A 14,102-nucleotide genomic window follows, 5' to 3' on the forward strand; every position below is an offset into this window, starting at 1 on the left:
TGTTTACTTCGACCCATTGTTAGTGATTTTAACCAACTAAAGTCATTTCTAGTAGTTTCTGTTGAACTCTGGTATTTTCAAATCAACCCGCCTTTATATTTTTGGGACAGTTAATCATTTTAAACAATTGGCTTAATGTTTTCTGTGTTAATAAACTATTTTTTAAATATTTAAACAAACTAAAAATAAATAGGATATGCAGATTTTTCCGTATGAATGATTTTATACGGAAGTCTATTAGTGCCTTTATATTTATGGTTCGCACCTTAAATAATTTTTTCATTCAAAATTAGATTAAAAATTTTTTAAAAATAATCGTACTTACGGTATTTCAATTCATCGAGAACTTTGATGTTGCGACAATTGCAATTTGCTCTTGCACGTATTTCCAAGTATACTTATTTATATACTGTAATTACTTTTCAAATGAAAAATAATTACAGTATACAGTATTATTAATCATCGATAGTGCGTGGCGCCATCTGTTGAAATTTCGTTATAAAAACTATTTTTTTTATTATAAAATGATAAAACTCGTGTCTATCCTCATAATTATTTAAAATACAAAATAAAAAAATTAAATGCTAACAAAATCTCGTGGTATCGGACTTGAGATATGACACGCGACAAACCCTCTCTATATCTTCATCCCCTCGATCTTTTACAACTAAAATTTAATAGCATCGATGCCTCTTATACATAAGCTATCGTGCCTAATTTCGTTTCCATCCTAAGATATTAAATGAAAAACAATCTACGGATTTTTTCCCTTATTCGGGTTCAGGAGGTCTCGAAACGTAAAGATTCGCAAAAAAAATAATAATAATAATAAAAAATGATGATCAAATTCGACACGATTCCATTACTTTCTCTTACGTGTGTATAAAACTTACATAACAGCCTGGAAAGTAAAAATTCAAAGTATTCTTTACTGGCTCTAAAAGAAATTTTTAGTTTTATTTTCTAATAAGTTCTCGGAAAGTTTTCAATACTGTAGGTGTAGGTCTTAGTTCCCCTTAAACTGAAGTTAATCACGCGATGTGATACCTACGTAATAATGAAAGTAATACCGTAAATTACGCGACGAAATATGAAAACAAATGTCATGCCGTTCGATATAAGGCTAATTTTGTAAGTAAAACCTTTCAAAGTAACTTGTTTCCTAGGAAACTTCGTTTCTTCGAATTTAATCACGTGTTATTTCCTAGAAGGCTCGAATCTTTCGAACCGAAGTTTTACCGGCGTCGAAATTCAATTCTTCAGTCTATCTTCTCCGGTCAACAGGAGGAGGAGATGAAGGGTATCGGCGTACAAATCTGAACCAAAATTTAATCTCAGCTCCAACCTATCATTTTGATACAGACTTTCGGTAAACTAAGCTGGCATTTTCGAAACGACACACGTATATTTCACACTCTTCTTCGTCGTGCTTAATCACTTGCTATTTAAAAAATATATACAAAAGATGGGATAATCGCCCGCTTTCTTTCAAAAATGATAGTATTCGAAAGCAGTACTTCCACGTTTGTTTTAGGTTCAGCTGATCTAAGACGTAGGCCATTCCACGTGACAATCTCGCCTTCGTTGTTTTGACTCCTAATAAGGCGGAATTTCCATCAGTGCTAATTTAACGAATCCAGTTGCTTCTCGAAACTCCATCTCACTCAATTCCTTTAACATGAAATTGTGAACGTAGGCTGACGAGATCGATCTGTTTTCAGTTTCCACGGAAAACACGTAGAATTCGTTTTAACATAAGTATTCCAAACAAACGAAATTAATCTACGCTGGAACGAAAACCTTTTTTGACGAAGTCCGAGGTTCGTGGCTCAACATACCTGGTTCATGAAAAATCCTCGAAGATTCCACTTCAGAACCGAAACTGGGTCCCCCTCAGAGACAGACACATCTTCATGGCTTCCGCCATCCGCCTGTAAAGCCAGGTATACATTTACTTCATTATATGTTGCGCTGTCTTATCTCTACATAAGAGTGATCACAGCCAAGGGGAGTGACTCCAGGGAGAACTTTGTAAAAAACTGGCCCTATTTAAGCACGAAAAGAAAACCCGGGAAACTCCACGTGATCAGCCCTGACGGGTTGGCCACGTGGCCGAGTATCCGTGTAATCATCGTATAATAGACCACTAGTGGGGTCTATTACAGGATGATTACAAATTCTTGGTTGAATGCTCGCGGTAAACCGGGAACCAAACTGCGAAATTTGGGAGAGGACCGCAAGATGCAAAGATTTCTGTAAATCACATACTTTTAATATCCAATAGTATACACGAAACAATCGTTAAAAAGACAATCTTAAAATTCAAATCATAACTTAGATACGGTAGAAATTTTTATTAAATATTTTTGACCTGTCAATATTTAACATCGGTATCGAAATCATTAAATTACGACCGTCTTTAACAGATGATTAATAATAATATATATAATATTTATATATATAGATTAAATGACGTGCGTCGAATCGAACCAAACGGGAGGACGTCAAATCTCTCCCGCCTCCTTTTATACAATATATAATGTACATTTTTCGAAATCCATATGATGATAATTACGGAAGAGATCCGTACGAAATCCGACCGGAACTTTACACTCGATCGTACAAAAAAAAAAAGGAAAAAACTACTCGATTGTATATAATAATAATAATAGTTTTTCGAAAGTAAAAAAATGAACACATCCCAGTTTTACGTAAAACATTAGAAAACGAAAATGGAGATATTTTTTTCTTTTCCTCTTTTGCTTCGTCTCCGCGAAACTACATTAAAAACTTTGTAAATTAATAATTATGTACAGAGCTAAACGTTCACCGGATGTAAAATCGACGATGGCAGTAAACGAGATTAAGTGTGAAACGATTAGTTTCGAAATCAAATATATTTTTTTTGTTTGTTTCGATAGTAACGGTGGTGGCAGCATTTGCTGGTGACTTCCGTCTCGACCCGGAGCGCGACGCCCGGGTTTTTATTTTTATAATTTTTTTTTATTTTGTTTTTTTCCACTAAACTCGAATTACGGATAATCCCGCCGATAAGGTATTCGAATGAAGTAACAAGCGAAACACTACGAAACATTTGTACACGAACACTTCTGCTAATATCGACGTACTTTTTTTATATATAGGGGGTATGGCGGCGTCCGCTAGGGGGCGAGAGTCTTCATCTTCGATCCGTCTCCGTCTCTCCGTTCCTCGTCTCGGACGCCGTCGAGTCCGAGTGACTTCCGCTGTCCGTGTTGTTTCCCGCCGCGTTGAGGCCGTTGGAGGCGTCGGACGCCGGCTGTCTCTTGGGTTGGAATTCGGTGATGATGACCGTCACGTTGTTGACCGTCACCGCTTTCTGTTGACCGCTGCTTCGGTCCACGTTCTTTAATCTCGGTCTGTCCAATAAACGACAAATATTAAAATGACGAAAGAAATTTCCTCCCCGCAAATTCTTAAATAACGCCGGTTTCATTTAAAATCTTAAAAGAATAAACCCCAACCGATAAAAATCTAATCGATCCTTTTTATCGGAAATTAACGATTGGACAATTAATACATATGTATATTTTATTAATGAAGATTCCTCACTAAACAGGGCAATAACGAACTATTCGTTTTTTCTCGATTTAGCGCGTGAGACTGGAAGACTAAATCTGTTAAATCTTATCGCCGGCAACGATAGAACGGTTACTAAAATTTTTGTTTCTACGGTAAAACCTATCTAAACGGGAAAATTATTCAGAACAGAGCGATTTTCTATGCTAAAAAAAACCTGTTCAGAACGGAAAAAACATTGGGTACCGTGCGATTTCGGCTTTACATGGGTTTTATTGTGTGTGTGTGTGTGTGTGTGTGTGTGTGTGTGTAAGTGTAATAATGACTACTAATATCGTAATGAGAAAAAAAGTACAGCACCTAAGGATGCGATTATGCAGACGCGAATTTAGAGCGAGCGATAAGTTGCGAGCGATTTAGTTTTCGTAAAGGAAACCATGCACAAGCGAGAAGCGAGAAATAACGCTGGAAAGAGCGAATTTCTGGTTCTCGCACATATCTAACAGGTTTTGATATTTATCGCGTCTCGCCTCTTCTCGCCACATATTCTCGCTCGCTCGGAAAATTCGCTCGCTCGCGTCTGCATAGTCGCACCCTAAGAAGTGCTTTATAAACGTGTATTTGAAATTTTTCTTTCTCCTCCGGAAATTTCTTTCGACGCCTTCGTCGTGCGATTTTTCTATACGACAGTGTTTCTGTCAGTTTATGCAAATGCTAAGCACGGCGACTATTATTAAATTTATCCAGCCCTAAGCATCAAGATTTTGAAAAGCGGAAAGTAACTTGGATCTTGTTAACCCCATAATCTCAAGGATTTGGTAGAAAAATTTTTATCGCCTAGATTAAGGTTCGGTGGAGAAATTTATTAATTGATACAGTTTAAATTTGTGTATTTTAAACCGTAATAAGAATAATTATTAATAATTGATGTTACGTTCGGTTATCTCGATAAAAGCCCAACAAAAGTTATCTAAAATACCGTATTTGCTCGCATATAAGACGAGGTTTTTATTCATTTTTCACTGCTTCAAAAACCTAGGTCGTCCTATACTCGCCAGCGAAGGATTCTTTGCGTTTTTGCAATAATTTTTGTGAACTGTGTATTCGCATTTTTTACCGGATTCTCACCTTTGGTGTTTAAAAACAAAAGTATTTTATCTGGGTCATTTAAATCGTTCTTGTGTATTGTCAGCAGTAAAGATGAATAGCAATAGGATAAGCAAAGCTTTTGAACTGCATTTCAAAATTACAGGGGAGCCCGATATAAATTTTAATTCATTCCCAGGTGAAAACAGATGATTATTTGGAAATGAGAATTCGGAGACACTCATAAGTTTAATCGACGATGAGTGAATTCGACTGTTAAGAATTGGCAAAAAAAAAGGTTCACAATTGTCCAGCTTTACATGAATAAATTATGTTGTCGATTTTACAAGATTTTTCCTTAAAGTTTAAAATGCCAGTAATTTTTGCGGGACAATGTGTGCATTTAAGTGCATTTGATATTTTACTTGTGATTAAACGAAATAAAATTAAATTGTATTAATAAATCTAATTTTCATCTTTAAAGTCACACCTTGTCCTACATGCCAGTAAATACTGTATATATAATCTGTCCTCCCTGCTATTCTATTTTTACCAAAACCTGCACATCAGAAAATTGAATATCTGAAACAAAACCTAAATATAGAATTACAATTTTATGATGATGATTAAGCTAAGACACAAAGAACACTATGAACGAAGATGATTCATGTAAACAGTGTCTTAGTTTAAATGATAAATTTAAGCCAAGTAACAACGGGGTGGTTGAAAAATAAAATTGTCCCTGCTCCAAACGTGAGATAATTTGATAAATTATTTTTACAACTTTTTTTTTGATTATTCATTCCAAGTTACTATAACTGAAAGTGCATGTGCAGACAGAGTACCAGAATGAAAGTTTTCTGCCAGAGATTGTTTTATCATCTATCTACAATATTGAAAGTAATATATCTGCAGTGAGTTTTCTTACAAATAAATAAATAAATACATAACTGTTTAGAACAGATAGAAACTAAACAATACAAAATGCTGAATATTACACAGTATATTAGCATAAATAATCATCCATCACAAATTTTGGTAAATCATTCTAAGCACATAAATCAATATTCAAAAATACTGATTTGATTAGAAGAGACTGCAAATGCAGACAGCCACACCACACTTATTATGTTGTTTTTCTGTTGATGACTTATCAAACTTCTATTCAATATATCTCTTAAGTCAACAGGAATGAAAATAAAGTCAAAATACACTTCAACCAAAAAACTGAATAGTTTAGTAGAACTGTATTTACTCACAAATGCCTTCCTTTTAATACAGAGTAAATGCATTCTATTTAATAAAATATATAAAAATTTACTTAATAAAATAATCAATTGTTAATCATAAGATTAAAAAAAAAAATGTTTAATATATTGATTATTATTTATAATATATTGAATATTTGCAAATGAAATTTACAAAGAAATATATGAAAAATCTTTAATAACTCAAATCAAAGAAAGTTTCTAGGATAAATCTATATCCATTAATTTATCAATGAATGTGAGCATAGTTTAAAATTCGTGTAATTTTATTGGATTAAAAATCATGCAATGTTTTTAATATTTATACATATTAACCACTTTAATGTCATCAACTTTTTGCATCTAAAAACTTACATAACAATAGTTTAATCATTTAACAGACTAGCCATTTAAATATTAGTAGACTTACGTCTAGTTAGTTTACAAACTGTTTATCATCATATCCCATACTTTTTAATATTCATTTGTCTTCAGAGTAAGTACAGTAATACTAGATCATCTTTAGTAATAGTTTAAGTTAAAATAAAACTTCCCAATGAGCTAAACTTATCAGTAATGTATATTTAATAAATACTTAACTGTGACAAATTGATGAAAATTAAATCTATTTTAGAACAAAACTATAAAAAATACTTGTTGAAGACAGATTAAATTAATAATCTAGCAGATATTCACTGAAAATAGTTTCTTAGAGTAGCCAAAAAGTTTATCTTTGATTTTAAATCAAGAAAATTAAACAACTTGACAACAGTAAAAAAAAGCAACAAATTAGACCACCATCTGCCACAAATTTCTGGAATGGGTTTGCAAACTTTAACATTAAAAATATCATGTACCATTTTGTTTTTGTACAAATTAATTAAATAATAAATAAGTCATTTCTATATTAAGAATATTTTATTTAACAATTGCTGTGCATTAGATAAAATGTATCTGCATCATATTGATCAATGCAATGTGTTTAAGTTATAGATTTCCAGATTTCTGCATATTTCACATGATGTTGAATTGATAGTTTTTGATTGATGCTTTACTGTTTTGTGTATACATTATTACATTAGTTTGCAGCAGATTTGATATAATTTATTTTAAAAATTGAGAAAACTAAAAATTTCTAAAGTTAAGAATAGCTATTTAAAATAGCAACTGAAAAATAAACAATTTATGCTTTCTGCTGGATATCAAAGATTCTTTGCTTTACTTTGGGTTTCCATATCCAACAATGTAGATTTAATAGATGATTTTTTTTATTAATTCTAAAAAATTCAATAAAATAAAGAGTTAATAAATATTAACTGTTTTACTATTATGTTAACAAATCTCAAAAATTATTGTTTATCTTTTCATCTTCAGTACATTGCACATGTAAAACCGCACTGGCTCGACATGTGCAATTACGGTTCTAATTGTTCAAATTTTTTATAAATATTTTTACAGGTACTGTATTTCATTTTTCTTTTATTTATAAATTTAACCTGTTGACAAATAATTGCAAGTGTTTTAAGTTCTTAAAGACTCATATAAATTCTTTTAAATTATTTTGCAGATTTTGCATACTCTAACAGCACATCCTTTATTTTTTCTTAACTACTAAGAATGCTTGAAGTTTTTTTACATGTCAGATCACCAGCTAATAAGTGCAATTTTTTCCCTCAATCCTAAGTACAACTTATGATATTCTTGTACTAACTGAAAGTTAGGAATCTAAAGACCACGAATGATGATGTAAGGTAATTAACAGGCATGGTTGTCCTCTAGATATCTACTCAATGTATCATTTTCCTTCCAGCATAGCTTGAAATATTTGTAAAAATAAATACATTAGCCAAATTATAGCAGAATATTTATTGGTTATAAGTTTATTAATCTGAACACAGCAGCCTGCATCTGATATATATCTATTTGACTAGCCCATTGCTGCATTTGAGTTTGAGACCCTGTTTTACACAATATCTATGGAATAGTAATGTGCTATGACAAATAAGAATAAAATGACAGCTGTATAAATTATATGGAGAGATTCAGTTATTTAATAAAATTAGAATATGCTAATTAGAACATGCAAAAAATTGACTAATAAAGCTGAAAAAAAAAACCCCAGACAAGCTTGAAAGGGGGAAGAAAGACCAAAAAATGATTAATTAATGATAGAGAAAAACTTGTTGAAAGAGGAATGAGTGGCAAAGCATCCTTCAGCAAGCTTAGATGCTTCAGGAACATAGTGCCACAGAAATAGATTTACCAACATATCACTTAAAAAATAATTAAAATATAATAAATTCTGACAATGTCATTGTTCTTGTTGTTCAATTTTATGAGTCCAGATCAGTACTGTAGTCATGCAAGTGTTATCAGGGCTCTGCCCTGGTACTTTTTTTAAGCAGAGCAAAGCCCTTGTATTTTGTAAACATCTAGTTGGACTTTAGACTTTGTTTTTTTTTTTTGCCAAAATACATAAACTGAGAAAGTTCCTTTTTGAACAGCTTTTTGCATTGATTACAAGTATATAGATCATTTTTGGCACATTTAATGTTTTGCAAATATTGTGCCACAAAGTTATGCATTGCCTATATAAAACACTACTGAGAGTGGCACATCTACTTGTATATACAGTAGTGATTCAAACTTGGGTGCTGGTTAACAGCCTTGCACCTTTTAATTTATGACTATACCCCTGGTTCAAGTTTAACAAATAAGTTATATTTGATTTATAGTTATACAAGAAGTTTCATATTAAAATTTAATATTGAGCTGAATATAATTTATACATATCCAGCATAATATTACAGACAACAACCTCCAAAAAATAAAATTGTTACATAATTTCTCAAAATTTTTCTATCTAATCCAAATATAAATATCAAATCAGAATGAGACCACAAACAGTTATAATGCATCAACCATCCTTAATTAACAGAAAGTATGTTAAATTTATTTAATAGTATCTTAATGTTATCTTTGAATATACCAAATGATTCTTAAAAAATAAATATTTTTAGCAGACATTGAAATTTTATAATGTACAGTAAGACCCCACTTAACGCAGAGGATGTGTTCCTAGATGACAAAACACTTAGCAAAACAGCATTAAACGAGGTCATTTTAACATGGAGTAAATAGGGAAAGAACACGCGACCACAAATAAACAAATTTTACTATAATTTTAAATTATTTCTATATTAATTTGCATAATAATATATGTTAAATAACACACAAACATATGCATACAGAAAAGTAAAGTTCATTTTTTGTGACGAAGGTCCTGACTCTTCTGAAATTCTTCACTTTTGCGATAAAGTCATGTAGTTTCATTTGTCGCTTTTCTCTCTCCTTAAGCAAATGTCAGTATCAGAAGATCGCATCCAAAATGCTTCATTTCACTTTTGCACGCCTTTCAAAATCTGGATCATTCGTTATAATTTAAACAACGATTTCGGTTATCGTTACCAAACTTTTACTAAGGAAATCTGAAGAAATTCTTTGGGATTCTTCGTTTTCAGAGTCACAATTTTCCAGTTCTACGTGAATTTCTTGTTCTGCTAGTTCTTGAAGGTCATTGGCAAGGTTCTCAACAGAAACCTGCAGTAACTCCCCAATATCCTGCTCATCTACATCTCCTAGTCCCACTGTATTGATTAGGTTCACAATTTGGTCAACCTAACGATAGGCTCTTCTCATTGAGAATTTTTGGATACTTCCAGCCATAAATTCTTCCACGCTCCATTCCTGCATTTATCAGTTAATTCTTGCCAAGCAAAGTCGATATTTCCTATGGCATCCATGACGTTATCTTTTTCCAAAATTGCACAAAACAAACATAGATTTAAGGAAAGTAAGTGCTACAACGTATTGCTACCTTTTGCTGATAGGTTCATGTTTGAAAATAATTGTATTATATACAAATCAATGAAATGCCACATTAATTTGAATCAGTGTAAATTTTGATTGTTCTTTTTAGGTCTCAAGCAGTCTGCATTAATCGAGGCAGCATTAAGTGGGGTCTTACTGTATTTAAAGAAATTTGACAGATTTAATCCCTGCTTGCTTTGCTATTTATAATATTAAAAAATAAATATCTATGTTTTTCTGTACACAAACACTATAAAAAAAGGTTTTTTAACAAAAAATAGTAGTTATAAATTGTTATTCTTCTCGGAAAATAGCATAGACATTTTTACTATATAAAATAAAATACGTATATACACTATAACACAGCAGTTTATGGATTGATATATTTTTGCATTTTAGCTGAGTTTAACTGAATACATATTTAACATATATATGAAATTTTTTATTATTATGTTAATAGTAATTTATTATTATTATAGCCATTATATAGCCCAATGCCATATGGTAGTTGTTGAATATGAAATTTTTTAAAATAAATTTAAGATAAAAAAAAATCTTTTACATACTACAGTATTAATAGTAATTACATCCTGTCTTAGGGTAATAAACAGAGTATGTAATTATAAATACTTAAATTGTCAAATGTTTCTTTAAATCAATATCAAATAGAAAGAATATTATGTATATCAAAGCATAGCTTATGTTATTACACACATACTTCAAAATATTGATTTTAGTGTTCTGAATGAATTATAATTGTGCACAATTCACACATAGTGCTAAGAAAGTAATTAACAACTATACCATACAGATATTTTAATTTTAATTACATTTTTAAAAAGTTCATGAAAATATTTCAACTTTCTTACTAACCTGACTTTCTTTGCCACTTTGTCTGGAGAAGACTTTCGATCTTTGTCGAGCTTAGATGCCATTTTTTGCTTTGGTTGAGCCTGTGTGTATTGTTGCGCTACTTGCTGAGCAACAAGCTGAGGACTAAACCTTGGCTTCCTAAAATTTTTCAGACATTATATGTTTTATGTTATATATATAACCTATTTTCAAACTATTTTCAAAACTAATCTACCTGGTAGATGTGCCTTTACGAACATCACACATCAAGCATTTAAATGCTTCAGCAGAATTTCGATAGGTACAAACGCTGCAATCCCAGTAATTTTCTTCTGCCGCTTTAGATTGACGTTTGGCTCTCCTAATTGAAAAAAAAATTGTTATTTTTAACCATTCTATATTTAATAGTGTGGAACAGTATTAGACACCAGATCTGCATTCCAATTCATCAATGCTAGACTTGCAAAATCAATTTTTATTTAATTCTTTGATTTAAAGCACACATTTCCTGGCATAATGCCAAAAAATGAATGCTCTGAATCAAAGGGTTAAGTAAGGATAAGAGGTGAAGCCCAAAATGCATTATACATTTTGGGCTTCACTCCTCCTCAGTTTCCTTTGTTAAAAAATTTATTTGATACAAAAATACTTATCATTAAAATTTTACAAAAATAAATAAATACAGTTCCTACTTTGAGAACTGAAAATGATAAATTCATTGATAAACCATTCATATTTCCAAAAATTACATTCAAAACTTAATTCTTTTCCTACTTTACATTACGTTGCAAAAAGATTTTCAAAAATTACAAAAATTCAGATATTTGTAATATATTAATAATTTTATTAATTTAACTAAATTTTTGTATGAGTAAGTCTTTTTGAACAACCAACTAATAATTGTAATTAAATTGTATTTAGATATTTTTTGTTTTGTTTCATTCAAATAAAATTTAATCATATACATACAAAAAGATTCTGCAAAATAACTGATTAAAAGATGAATAAATATTACATCATAATAGCAAATAATGTTTATTTTAAACACACACAATGATAATAAAATTGTTTATATAACAACATAATCATCAACTGGCTTCAATTAGATATGCCAAATGAACTGCTGGATTATCTACTGGGATGTAACAAAGCTAACTTAACAAAAGAAATAAAGTAATTTGACTGTAGATAGGAAGTAGGCTGCGATCTAATGATAAATTTAAATTTAGAATATTCTAGAAGAAAATATCAGCCTGAAGGTGTTCTGAAATTATTACAGAACAAATGCTTCTTTATTAGAACGAATCAAATAGAAACAGGAATGGAATGAGCATTTGTATCAAACCAAAGAAGGGCCAGAAGAAAAACTCATCAAAGGAAGAAACCAAGAACAAAGATGAATGAAGTATTACAGAACACTTTTCATACAATATATTGGGCAGTATTTATTGATAAAGGATAATAATTAAGCATAATGATTTTGTTTTGTTAGGCAAATTGAATTTCAAGTGTGCAACTTGAAATTCAATTTTTATGGAGATGGAACCTTATGCCTTATGGGTGGGTGATATATGAATGCAATAGAACAGCATTTTCCAAAGTGGGCTCTGCAACTGAAATTCTAAGGCTCCATGAATCATTTAAAACATTTTTAAAGTTAATGAGCAATTATTTATTGTGATATTGTCACAGTGCCAGGCTGCGATTTTTAATCATATTTTTAATTTATTTAAATCAAAATATTTGCTCTCCACCTCAAATTAGTAGTGACTTGCCTCTGTACATCATACTTTTCCTTTAACAACAGAGTCGAGCCAGTCATCTATCTAACACAGTGGTTCCCAACCGGTGTTCCGCGGAACATTGGTGTTCCGTAAGCATCTCCCAAGTGTTCCGCAGATTAAGTTGCAAATCGGAAAGTGTACAATCGTATTCGAGCCGCCGAATATCAAAAAATTAAAATCATAAAATTTTCATAAACTTAAATATATAAGTATGACTCATACTTATGGAGTGTACTACTGTTTCGAATAAGATAAAGGCAATGATAAAAACTGAATGAAATATGTAAAAAACATCAGGCACAAGTTTCCCATTACAGTTATTTAGGTATATTTTTTCCTGTCTTAAAATTGGCGTTAATAATATGAGTAGAGATTTTGAATTATAACTGCTCAATTCTAATAAAATAATATGAAATACATAAGCTTGTCATCAGTTATTTTATTAGAATTGAGCAGCTTGTCATCAGTTAACTTAAGTGTTCCGCTAAAGAAAATTGCTCACAAAAGTGTTCCGCATCCTAGAAAAGGTTGGGAACCACTGATCTAACACCTTTCAAGGGAAAATTTTTATTGAAATAACATGACTTCCGCTTTTGCATCAGAAGTTCTTATATAGTTAATCGGAGCTTCCTATCCCTGTGGTTTCCATATGTAGTCTCACCTTTCATCTATCTAACTCCATTCTCGACATTAAGGAAAGACAGATAAAAGATGAACAACTGTGGGAATTTATAGATCTATAATTTTTTTAAATTGCAGTCCAATGAATCAAATGCATTATTTAACTATTTTAAAAGCAGTTATTTATTTGAGTCAGCAGATACCTCAACATGATAGTTGCCATTTGCTCTTAACATTCATCATTCATATAACTGGCATTTCACTGAATGATAAAAATATAATACATTAGAGCCTTGTTCTTTCTCTGTCAATTATATAAATTTATAGCAAAAGATGAGTTGTGAGGGCTCTATAAAAAATTTTTCTTACTTAAGGGCTCCACTTTACCTAGAAGTTTGGGAAACACTACAATAGAATATTCATTTGCAATTTGATTTTATCTTTGACAATATGCATTGTTTTTCAAATGAATCCAGAATTAAAATTGCAGTAAGTTTTATTGAATTAATCACACTGTTTTGTTGTTTAAAGAAATTAATTGATTTCTTATCAATAAAATATTGGTAAATTTTACTATAGATCCTAGAATAAAAGTTAAAAAAGTACAATAAAGATTATAAATCTGATTAGGATGATATAGCAGAATCTGTTAGAAAAAACAAATCAAAGTGAAAAGAAATTAGTACAAGTAGAAATAAATAAACTGTCTTACAATATTAAACTTGAAAATTTTTTATTAAATTCTTAAAACTAGCATTTTCAACAAAGCATATTCAGGGAAAAAGAATTCTGAATGGAATACAACAGATTTTTTTCAGAGTTCAAATTGGAGCCATTTACAAAAATTTAAATTTATTTTTTTCCCAGTTTGAAAAAATTTTTGTAAATGTTTCATTTCAAATCTTAAAAAAAAAAGTGTTCTTCATTCAGAATTCTTTAGCATGATGATGATGAATATGCTTCATTAAAAGTGCTAATGTTTGAGAATTTAATAAAATTCTTTCAAATTTAATGCTATAAGACAGTTTATTTATTTATTTCTCCTGAATACACTTGACATTAACTGCATGCATTTCATATTTTA

General features: G+C 30.8%; 1 protein-coding gene across 2 annotated transcripts in view; it reads right to left on the minus strand.

The window, feature by feature from the left end:
* Positions 1-2,250: 2,250 nt before the first annotated feature.
* RYBP (ring and YY1 binding protein) overlaps positions 2,251-14,102 on the minus strand; it is a 32,941-nt gene continuing 21,089 nt past the window's right edge. For both annotated transcript variants that reach the window (XM_067283138.1, XM_067283139.1), the window contains 3 exons: positions 10,849-10,974; positions 10,635-10,772; positions 2,251-3,398 (listed from right to left, as the gene is read on the minus strand). In XM_067283138.1, coding sequence (XP_067139239.1) covers positions 3,179-3,398; positions 10,635-10,772; positions 10,849-10,974 — 484 coding nt within the window. In that variant the 3' untranslated portion in view covers positions 2,251-3,178. The remainder of the gene's footprint in view (positions 3,399-10,634; positions 10,773-10,848; positions 10,975-14,102) is intronic.

The sequence above is a fragment of the Centruroides vittatus genome, unplaced genomic scaffold (assembly GCF_030686945.1).
Source record: "Centruroides vittatus isolate TY-2023 unplaced genomic scaffold, ASM3068694v2 contig_979, whole genome shotgun sequence".
Lineage (NCBI taxonomy): Eukaryota > Metazoa > Arthropoda > Arachnida > Scorpiones > Buthidae > Centruroides > Centruroides vittatus.